This window comes from Carcharodon carcharias, chromosome 15 (genome assembly GCF_017639515.1).
Source record: "Carcharodon carcharias isolate sCarCar2 chromosome 15, sCarCar2.pri, whole genome shotgun sequence".
NCBI classification, from domain to species: Eukaryota; Metazoa; Chordata; class Chondrichthyes; order Lamniformes; family Lamnidae; genus Carcharodon; species Carcharodon carcharias.
The window spans coordinates 38,147,710-38,159,487 of record NC_054481.1 but is presented as its reverse complement, the minus strand read 5'-3'; the positions used below and the strand labels follow the sequence as shown (position 1 = coordinate 38,159,487).

Sequence of the window (11,778 nt, the reverse complement as noted above, 5' to 3'; positions counted from 1 at the left end):
TCTCCTGCAAGTGTAAGACTCCAGTAATCCTACAATAATAGCTGGATTTTTTCTTCTCATATCCCTAAAACCTGCTCTCTCTCTGAAAACCTCTGTCAAGAGGAAAAGGGGAAAATCACCATTAGAGACATTGAAAGGCAAGTACTCAACCAGTGAACTAAAGACTGAAATTGCTGGAAGACCACCTCGTGTCATCAACAAAGAATGAAAGGAATTTGAAAGACATCAATCAAAATCAAACCATCAAATCCTGCGTTCCGGAATTGAGGCCATTGAACTGTTCTATCCCATCCTTAAAATTCATGTTTTTGTGTGTCTTATGTCTTGTGTGTGTGTATAGGGATTTAAGAAGGGGTAGAGTTAAGGGATGAAGTTAGAAATTAGCAGTTCACATTTCTTTCTTTTGACACTGGTTAAAGACAATTTATTTAATAAACAGTTATTTACTTATTAAGCATACAAACCGGGTGCTCGTATTCTGTTAACCTAAATTAAACAATTAGGTTGGTTGATCAAATTTTTTCACATTTATTGCAGCTCGGGGAGCAGTGGAGCTTGATATTGTAGCGCTCTATCCCCAGTGAGTCATGGCAATATCAATTGTATGCTGCTTATGCTGTTTGGCACACAAGTAGTCCAGTGTTGTGGGATGACCAGGTTGACACCTTATCTTTAGATATGCCTGGTGTTGCTCCAGAAGGACTGTGCGGTGGTCACTCCTACAAATATTGCCATGGACAGATGCATCTGCGACAGGTAGATTGGTGAGGATTAGGTTCCCTCTTGTTGGTTCCCCCACCACCTGCTGCAGAAACAGTCTAGCAGCTATGTCCTTTCGGACTTGGTCAGCTCAGTCAATAGTGATGCTACTGAACCACTCTTGGTGATGAACATTGAAGCCCCCACCCAGAGTACATTCTGTGCCCTTGCCACCCTCAGTGCTTCCTCCAAGTGGCATTCAACATGGAGGAGTACTGATTCACCTGATGAAGTAGTTATTCATCAGCTGAGGAGGAAATGGTAGGTTGTATCCAGCAGGAGGTTTCCTTGCCCACGATTGATCTGATGTCATGAGACTTCATGGGGTCCAGAGTCAATGTTGAGGACTCTCATGCAACTGCCACTGTGTATACCACTGTGCCGTCACCTCTGCTCAGCTTGTACTGCTGGTGGGACAGGACATACACAGGGATGATGATGGTGGTGTCTGGGTGTGTATGACTATGTCAGGTTGTTATCTGTGAGACAGCTCTCCCAATTTTGGCACAAGGCCTCAGATGTTAGTAAGGAGGACTATTGCAGGGTTGAAAGGGCTGAGTTTGCTGTTGTTGTTTCCGACGTCTAGGTAGATGCTGGATGATCTGACCGATTTCATTCCTTTTAGATATTGTAGTGGTTTGATACAACCAAGTGACTTGCTAGGCCATTTCAGAGGGAATTTGGGGTCTGGAGTCACATATTGGTCAGAACAGATACAGACAGCAGCTTATAAAAACAAAAAAACTGCGGATGCTGGAAATCCAAAACAAAAACAGAATTACCTGGAAAAACTCAGCAGGTCTGGCAGCATCGGCGGAGAAGAAAAGAGTTGACGTTTCGAGTCCTCATGACCCTTCGACAGAACTTGAGTTCGAGTCCAGGAAAGAGCTGAAATATAAGCTGGTTTAAGGTGTGTGTGTGGGGGGCGGAGAGATAGAGAGACAGAGAGGTGGAGGGGGTTGGTGTGGTTGTAGCAACAAACAAGCAGTGATAGAAGCAGATCATCAAAAGATGTCAACAACAATAGTACAATAGAACACATAGGTGTTAAAGTTAAAGTTGGTGATATTATCTAAACGAATGTGCTAATTAAGAATGGATGGTAGGGCACTCAAGGTATAGCTCTAGTGGGTTTTTTTTTTATTTTATATAATGGAAATAGGTGGGAAAAGGAAAATCTTTATAATTTATTGGGAAAAAAAAAGGGGGAAACAGAAAGGGGGTGGGGATGGGGGAGGGAACTCACGACCTAAAGTTGTTGAATTCAATATTCAGTCCGGAAGGCTGTAAAGTCCCTAGTCGGAAGATGAGGTGTTGTTCCTCCAGTTTGCGTTGGGCTTCACTGGAACAATGCAGCAAGCCAAGGACAGACATGTGGGCAAGAGAGCAGGGTGGAGTGTTAAAATGGCAAGCGACAGGGAGGTTTGGGTCATTCTTGCGGACAGATAGCAGCTTTCCTTCCCTAAAGGGCAACAATTGACAATGGTTTCAATGGCCACCATTACTTGGCAATGTTTTATATTCCAGATTTATTAATTGAATTTGAATTCCACCAGCTGTTGCAGTGAGATTTGAACCCTGCTCTCATAACATTAGCTTGGATCTTTGAATTGCTAGTCCAGTGACGTTTCCACGCGGCCACATGCTCCCCCCTCCCCATTGGCAGGAGGTGGAGCTCAGTCTCTGATTGAGAGGTGGGGGGGGTGTGTTCTCAGTCTGATTGATAGGTGGGGCGGGGCTCAGTCCGATTGACCGAAGGGGCTCAGTCTTGATTGACAGTTGAGGGGCTAAATTTTTGATTGACAAGAGGGGGCGGGACTAAGTTTCAGATAGACCGTGGCGGGGCGGGGCTCAGTTCCTGATTGATAGCGGTGGGGGCGAGGCTCAGCCTCTGATTGACAGAAGGGGCTCAGTCTGACTGAGAGGAGGTTGCGGGACCCAGCCACTGATTGACCGTGGCGGGGGCGGGGCTTTGTCTCTGATTGATAGAAGCGGGGACGGGGATCTTTCACTGACGGCGGTCGGAGCGGGCTCAGATTGAGGGCGGTGGGAGGGGCTCTGTCTCTGATTGATAGCGGTGGTGGCCGGGCTCTGTCTGATTGATATCGCTGGGGGCGGGCCTCCGTCTCTGATTGATCGCGGTGGGGGCGGGCCTCGGTCTTTGATTGATCGCGGTGGGGAGGGGCGGGGCTCGGTCTCTGATTAACCGCGGTGGGGACGGGGCTCAGTCTGATTGACAGATGCGGGGGCGGGGCTCAGTTTCTGATTGATAGCGCTGGTGGGGGGGGCAGGGCTCGTTCTGATTGACAGGCAGAGCTCAAGCCTGTTTGACGGGCGGGGAGGCGGGGCCTTTGCCGACTGAGATTGGGGGAGGGGGTGCGAACTGGTGCCCAATCCACGAGAGGAAAGTGGGGCTGGGGAAGTGAGCGGCTGAGCGCCGGCCGGGAAATTCTTTTCTTGTTTGTGGTGCGGGTCGGTCCAGGCCGCTCCGGGGGAGATCTTCGAGACTCGGGAATTTTCGGCGGGCGTATCCCCTCCCCAAGGAATTGGGGGCGGGAGGGGGGTCTGACTGAGGGAGAGAGACAGGGAGAGAGAGAGATTTCCCCCTCCCGGAGCTCGGACAAATCGTCATCGTTGGGAGTGAGGAGGGTTTATTTATCGATCCGGCTGGTGAAAAAGCTTTGGGGAGGGGGCGAATCCGGGGGATGGAGTGAAGCCCCCCCCCCCCCCCCCCCCCAGACTCGGCTTGTGGGATCCATCGGGCCCGATGGCGGCGGCGGTTAATTATTCCCCTCCCTGGTGGGTGAACCTCCTTCACCGTCTCCCCCACATCAACATCCAGCTAGAGACGGTCAACAGCGAGTTCCAACCCGAGGACTCCCAGTACCAGGAGGTAAGAGAGCCTGATTTTAATACCCCCCCCTTTCCCCTTTGTACAATGGGCAGCACTTCATTGTCTGATTAAAAACAACCCGATTTATATCATTGAAAGTTGCTTCTCCCCATTTATGAGTTTCACTAACATGATAAATACCAGCCCTTAATTTGTTGAGTTTCTGCTTCGCTAACCCCTTCTGTTTGTAAGTTTGCTCCCCCCCCATTCCCCATTCGGTTATCATAGCTGGAAATCTTTTCTTGAGGATAATCATGTTAAACATGTATACTCTCGGCGCAGTGGAGTTCAAAAGCAGCTATTTAAAGCGGCCGCAGATAATCACTGCAACTTCTTTTTTCACTGAAAATGCTGGTGCGTGGGTGCACCATTTATTGTGTCTTTAGAGCCCAGCAGCAGTTGTGTGTTGTGGAAGGTGATGACAACTTGTACTGTTTTTTTTTCCCACCTGATGAAACACTTCTGTTTTCCAGGGGATTGGGGACATTGTGAAGAGGGGTGGTGGAATTGTAGGACGGGGTCAGAAAAGTGTGTGTTTTGAAGCTGGGGAGTGATTTAAGACGATTAATTCTAAAGCGTAAAAGTGTGTAAAGATGGGTGAGTTCCCTGTCATTGGTGGATTTGGGATTGGGTTGAGGGAATACACAGCACCACCATGGAGAGCACAGGATAGTTTTTGGAATGTAGGATTGGAGTTGGTGACCGAAATGTGTCCTCTATATTTGTATCAAGGCACTTAAATGATAAAATTGTCTGTAAAGAGTTATTCAATAATGTTTAAAATCTGTTATCTTGGCTGGTTTTCTGTTTTTATAAAGTTAGATCAAATCTTGATGGAACATTTTTTCTCTACCTAATCCACAATAATTTTCAATATGTGAGAGAACAGTGGCCAACACTGAAAAGATGCATTTGTATGTTATCAGTAAGCTGTAGGGAAAATTAAACCAATGAATTTTAATGTGATAATATGGATAAAACAAAAGCTCTTGAGGGGAAAAAGTAGTTCCGTCCATCAAAATTTATCTCTAGTCCCCAACTTGTAGTGATTTGCCTTGAAAATTGCTCCCGCTACCAATACTTTATCCTTGCATTATGTGGCTCAAAATGCATCCTCCACACAACCCAGGTTGAAAGGACAAAGCCTGTAATTGTAATGCTGGATGCTTTTTTTTTCACAATTCAGGTGGGCATAGTATAAAAAATTCTCATATCCACAGTTGTATTTCACTGAAATCCAAGTGAGAAAAAACCCTCCCTGTATATCTATGTGAAATGGTGGATGTGTGAAATGTTTGCTTTAGTGAAGCCCCAGTGACTATTTTCAGCACTCAAAATGGTCAGTTGGAAACACTTACTGCTAACATGTGCTACTCAGACACAGGTGGATTGTCACGTTTGCTTGTGCATTGATTTGCTTTACAAAACTTCATGGAGCTGCCACTTATCTGCTTAGTTGTTACAGTTCTTGTAGTTAAATCAGTGTATACCCTGGCAAGACCTCAGCATTAGAACAGTGATGTAATCATAGTGGAAATATTTCTTGAACCCAATATTAAGCTAGAAAGTAACACTTTCTACTACATTGTGAAGGGAGCAAGAATTGTCGAGTGTAAATGCTTGACATAATAGAGCAAAAGATAACAATTGCACCTTAATTAAAATACTTTGTTTATAAATACTATATTGAAGTTATTTTGGTAGTACAAAACTTGAGTATTGCTGAAAAAAGAGACATGTCTAAGCTTTTCGTCTTCCACTCATCAGGATACTTGGTATCCTTGCGAGTGTCCTGATGAGTGCAAGATGAAAAGCTTAGACAAAATGTCTTTTGTCAGCAATACTGAAACGATTTTGGAAGTTGAGTTCCACTTAAGAATGCAAATACAAGTCATGTTTTTGTAGTAAGCTCCCTTTATCTTCTCTGAGTTATGGATTAGAAATATTAACTGGTGGGGACATTTTTGGCCAGGAAAATAATATCTTAGCCAGTACTGTAACTTGTTTCCTTACCCCAGTGACTATTAAGCCTGATGTGTGCACATGGAGTAAGGATGTTTCAAATGGTGGATTGCATGTTTTGGGAGTTACTGAACCAATATCTAGCAAAGTGTGAGTGAAGAAAGATGTTGCCTACCTAAATAAATAAGTGTTCGGGTTGGATCCCAATTTAGTTTTATTCTGGAAAGATCTGGATAACTTTATTGGCAATGGTGCTAATGTTAAGTGTTTATTGTTCATTTGAAATAAGAGAAGTTCATTCTAACGTTCTCTGCAGTGCTTAACTGTGTTGTGTTGCTGGTGTGTGCTTACAATAGTTTCTCGTTGAATAGTGCATAGCAATAGTAGTTAAGAGATTTGGAAAAAAAAACATTAGATGTAAGAAGATTTCTTAGAATTAGTACCATCTTGTATATTGATTTTAATATAGAATTTAATTTGTAGGGAATCATGAAGTTTTGATGTCATACAAGGGAGAATTATCCAATAATTAGAGTGATGCAGTGGTCGGTGAATTATCAGATTTTCTTGAGTGATGAGTAAAGTAATATTTTAGAGAAGGTCATATAATTCGCACTTCTTGTGGGTTATTTATTTTCAAATCTGTTAGCTATATTTGCCAGGCTTCTTATACTTCATATCGTGAAAGGAAAGTGACAGTGGTTTATTCCTGATGATTGCAAAATTTTGATCATAATTCACATAAAGGGTAAGGTGTACCCATTGTCCTCTTGGTCTGATTTTACAGTGAAGATCCTTTCCAATCATAGTGCTGGGATCTATTACATTACCTGCTTTAGATTTGTCTACTGTTAAATTATTTTTTACATCCCCAAGATAATATATATGTCTATTGTGAATCTCAGACATCTCACGATGCCACAAAATCTCAAGGTGGGAATTATTTTTCTGCATTTTGACTGGCTCACTTAATGTTACGCTAGTGGCTGGGATTGTGCTGTGCATTCACAGTGTGTAGGTACAAGACAAGGGAGAGGAAGGTTTTTGTATATTCAGTTCAATGGCAAAAGAAACAAGACTGCACATGCTGGAGATTTGGAATTAAAAAAACAGCAAATGCAGAGCAGATTAGTCAGCATCTGTAAAGAGGAAACCTTTTGGCAAAAGGTTTACGTGGTATGGTTTGGCTGGGAACATCGGCTCAAAAGGTAGCTTGAGTGGTTTACACAATCTTAACTTTCAGATTCCTGATTTTCGTAGCTGAGCTAATAGCTTGTTTGATTTTTAGTTTTGGGATTCAGTATTGCTGTTTCTTCATTTCAAAAACATACTGTGTAGAATGCTTCTGCTTCTCATTTGTAAAGTACTTTAGTTGAAAATTCTAATATCTGTACCATCCTCAATGTGCACTATTGAGCATTCTTTCCCTTCCCCCAGCTGAAGTTACTATCTTGTCAGCAATCACCATTTCAAAAGGAACCTTAAACCAATGGTAAAATGTAATTTTAATTACAACTAGTAGCATGCACAGTATGGGTGAAATTATGATCTCTCTTTTAACTGTATCTGCTTTCTGTTTTATAGTTTCTGTCTGTCATGTCTTCTGCTTCTGTCCCTTTTCTTCCCCTTAACTCTTTGCTTCTCTTTCATTTTGGTTGGAGGTAGCGAGTTTATGGTTTGCTGGGGAAGGAGCCACTAATATCTGTGGATTGCATTTGAGGCAGTATTTCCTGGAAATTGTGGCCCTTGGTGTATTCCAATCTCAAATCAAGTGTTTCTCCACTGATATGCCCTCACCCCATCATAGCTTCTCTCCCCACCACCATGTTACTCTACCATATCCTCACTTCTGTGATGATCTCCACTGCTTCCCCGTTAAGCTACCTGCTCGACCTCTGTATTGTCTGTCTCCCATTGCTGTAGTACAACTCATGTCACTTGGCATTTGCAGGACCGCTGATGAGAGACCAGAGGCTTCTTCACTCTCAGTTTCTCATCCCCTTATATCCTGTTTATTTGCATTCAAAAATTAACATTAGAAAAAAATTAATTAAATTAGGATACTGCTCGACTGCCTCTCTATTTCTTTTACTTGTTTTATCCCCCTATTTTGTAGCATCTGTCTCATGGGTACAAGTGGTACAATTGACCAATATCTACAAAAATCTGTTGATGGGGTATGCTTGAAATTTGCATTAACATTAATATTAAACTGACTCCTCTTCTCCACAGTTTGTGTTCATGGAACACAAAATTAAAATTACAATGTACACTTATAAGCTCTACTTTTGCTCAATCCTTCTTGCTCAACTATTCTTGTATTTTTTTGAACATTACTTAAAATGTTTCTATTTGTTTGCCCAAAATTCATTGAGGGAAACCAGATGAACAGAATGTTCTAGAAGCTAAAGAAAAATATTCCCTCAGTGTTGTGGACTAGATAGTGTGGGTACAATCCCTGGGAAATTAGGCACACTGCACATGCTCAGAATGAAGAGTCCAATTCAGTTCACATTGTCACTGCTCTGGTCAAAATATCAAGTCCGATTTGATGTTTTTGAAAGAGACTTACTCTTTTAAGGAAAAATTTTCGTTAAGATCATTAACAGATGCATCAATCAGTAGTTAATTTAATCATGTTATTGTGACATGTAATTTTTTTGACTCTACTCCTATTTTGGATGTTAAATTCAGCTACTGAGGGGAAAATGGTGGAACTAGGTGCCTGTGCAAAGCTTTTTGAGTGATTTTTGCAAACGCAGTGACCAAATTGGACAATTATAGAATAACGTTCACTATTTGACCCTATAGCATAACACCTCTTAACATTGAACAAAACTTATTGCAGTACTGCTTATAGGAATAAGACAGATATTTGGGAGTTTTTAATTCAAAATGCACCATGTAGCTAATCTAATGTAGAGAGCTAGACGTGGCTGTAGCAGGGCATCTAATGGCATCTGTCATGAATTAGACACCTCTGCATCCTTCAGCTCAAAATAGCTTTTCCGGCAAAGTTGCTGAAATTCCAAGCTAATTATAATGCAGCCAGGGAAACAGCATTTGGGACTTGAGTGAACAGAGATATCTTCTTAATTAATGAGATTTGGGGGATTAAGAAATAAACAGGCGAAGGACTGAGATGAAGGGTAAATTACAGGGGGTGCATTCAGTATCAAATTAGGTATGGAAAACAAGTAAGAGAAAAGAAGGAACGATTGAATTAAGAGAGAGAAAAGAAAACAAAGGAAATGTAAGAAAATGTACAGTTTGACTTTTTCCAATTCTCTGATACATTGAAAGCCTGAAGAAATGAGACTCCGGTCTTGTAATTAATTTGTCAGTTATTAACAATTATCATGTCATTAAAAGGGTACATGTTCTTCTAATTATAGTCTTAAATATGTGTCATGTTTAGTTTGTATCTACCATGCAAATAAAGCAACTTCACGACATTCAATGTGTCAGTGGTGAAGCAGACATGTTCATGAAATTGACGAAGCAATGTAACAACTTGGACAGCAACTTCTGATTATTAGTTTTCAACTGTACATGCTGTTTGTCTGAAGTTGTACACAAGTAATGATGAAGGCCAGGAGTTGCCCCATTATTTGCTGGCAAGTTTTGATTTCATTTTTGTCTTTGTTCCAAATATCTGTAATTTTGTCCAACAATTTTTTTCCTAATGGAATCTTAATGTTGAGTTAATATATGTAGAACTTGCTTTAACCAGCAGAAGCATTACATCAACAAAGTTCTTCATGGGAACATGACCCAAAATAGCTTTCGGGAGTAGATATTTGATTGGAGGTGTTAAGGTTTTCATATTACAGTTAATGGTTAATCAGGTTGGTAAGATTTGTTGGAATGTAATATATAAGATAAACTAATTGCAGAAATATTGAAGGTTTATTGTTCTTGCCCTGATTTTAAAAAAATTATTTCATGAGATGTTGACATCGCTGGCAAAGCCAGCATTTGTTGCCCATCCCTCATTGCCCTTGAAGTTCTGAACCACAGCAGTCGTAGGTACATCCACAGTGCTGTTAGGAAGGGAATATGTTGAATTATATTAAAGGCCAATTGGGTTGAATGTTTCCAACTGATGTAGTTATGTGTAAATGAAGGTTAAATTGAAAACTTCCTACATGTATCTAAAAAAAAAGCAATACCCATGTGTCCTATTAAGTGTAGGTGAATTTTTTTTTTCTTAGCCTCTCAAAGACTAGTAAAACCGACTTGGATAAAAAACAACAGCTTTCATGATTTAAAAACCACACTTAGTGTGTTTTTGTAATGGCGGGACAGTTTTGATTTTAAGACAGTGGCCTTACACTTGGCCAACCTTTTCTCCTTCTTCTTGGAGACTTTCTTGGCACTTTCATGATTTTTTTCAAGCCCTTTCACCCTTTTTATGTACTTTATCGATGGCCTCCTAACTTAATGACAATTGCTGTATTCAGTAATTTATTTCTTACTGTATGGGTGCCAAACATGTCATTTGTCATATGAAGCTATAAGGATTTACAGTGAGACCACTAGCTACTTTTGGGTAAAGTGTAATGTTCTATTGTGTTTGCTAGCTTCCAATTCCACACTGACGTAGCTAAGCTACTTGAACTATCGGGTATGAGATTCCATGAGCAAGATAAGATTTAAAAACTGATTGAAATGCTTGAAATTGTACTTCTGTTCAGAGTGGAACAGCACTAATTACAAAATGTAATACAAGTGATGATACAAATTTAATTCTAAAACACTCAATGACTTCTCCAGTACCTGAATGTTGGAGCTAAAGAGACTACACTTGTACTTTGCTGTTTATTTGCAACTTGACTGTTATTTCCAGAGGGCATACAGTGGAAGGACTTCAGCAGAGCTGGGATGAGGCTAGAGGAGTATGAGATGGGCTCAATTGTTCTGTATACTGGAATTTATTACAAATGTTTTTTTCTCTTGTTCTTGTAAATAATTAGATTAAGTTTCAAATTTTTATAAAATGAGTCCCAGAGCTCTCTCAATGCTGACTTATTATCATATTAATGCAGTTGGGCTGGAAATGTCAGCCTGAAGCATCGTAGACAACAGGTCTAGGATGGTATTCATTCATCTTTATGACAGATAATTAAGTTCTGGGGAGGATCAGGAAGGGGGTGATGGGTCTAGTGCCAATGATTTTTTTCTCTTTGTCATAAGCTCTGTAAATTAGACTGCTTGTTTATCAAATATATGTATAATTTGTGATCAAACTCCAAATAAGGGACTGATTTCGTTTCTAGTCATAAGCTTGTGGAATGCTTTTTCACCGCGAAAGCATTCTGTACCCCATGCAAAAATTGGAGAAATTATAACAGTAGGATACCTCCTCAATCTGCCTTAAAACCAGGGTCTAACAAGAGTCTATTCATAAAAATTCATGTTTTTTCTTCTGATAATTCTAGCTGTAATATAAATGAAGAGGTTGATCAGTGTACTAACTCTTGTACCGAACAGTTGCACTGATATTCTCAAAGACAGTTCAGACTAGTTAGTATTGCGGCAGAAACCTTGTGCTGATGCTACGCTTGTGTTGAAATATAAATATTGTACTATGCATAAATTTGCCTAATTTTTCTCATTTTATGTTAAAAAAAAGTAACGTTTTCCATCCAATATAAATTTAATTCTAGAAATTAAAATTACCCAGTAGGAACTGGCAATGTGATTATAAACCAAGGAAGCCAAAAGTCAAATGTAATTTCATCTCAAGCTCCCTATTCAAGAGGTTATAGAATGTTTGCCTGCATGTAGAATTCAAGAGAAAATGGACAGATAAAGAAAGGAGAAACAGAGGGATTCAGCTTGTTGCCAGGAGAGGAGAAAATGGCCTATGTAGGCAGCGAATGTTCTTTTATTTAGCTGTTTATATTGAATAAAATAAAATGCCTGTTGGCTGGGCTGGTATAGATTTTTGACTATCAAAACTGAAAGTAAATGGTTTCCCCTTCATCTCTTCTCCACCCTCCTCCCACCCCATCATAACTTTGAAATATTAAAATAAATATCTGTGCTGGCAGCTTGTCTTCTGCAACCTGACAAATACAGATTACTTCCAGGAATTCAGCTGTGAACAGAACCATCCTTGATGTCATTAAAGAAAATGGCTGTAAATATATGATGGCAGT

At 40.6% G+C, this 11,778-nt stretch overlaps 1 protein-coding gene across 3 annotated transcripts in view; it reads left to right on the top strand.

The window, feature by feature from the left end:
• The first annotated feature begins 3,133 nt into the window (after nt 1-3,133).
• LOC121287887 (protein tweety homolog 3-like) overlaps nt 3,134-11,778 on the top strand; it is a 196,651-nt gene continuing 188,006 nt past the window's right edge. The window contains exon 1 of one of the 3 annotated variants that reach the window (XM_041205899.1): nt 3,134-3,652. In XM_041205899.1, the coding sequence (XP_041061833.1) occupies nt 3,527-3,652 (126 nt within the window). In that variant the 5' untranslated portion in view covers nt 3,134-3,526. The remainder of the gene's footprint in view (nt 3,653-11,778) is intronic. The other 2 variants (XM_041205901.1, XM_041205900.1) reach the window with 2 other exon arrangements.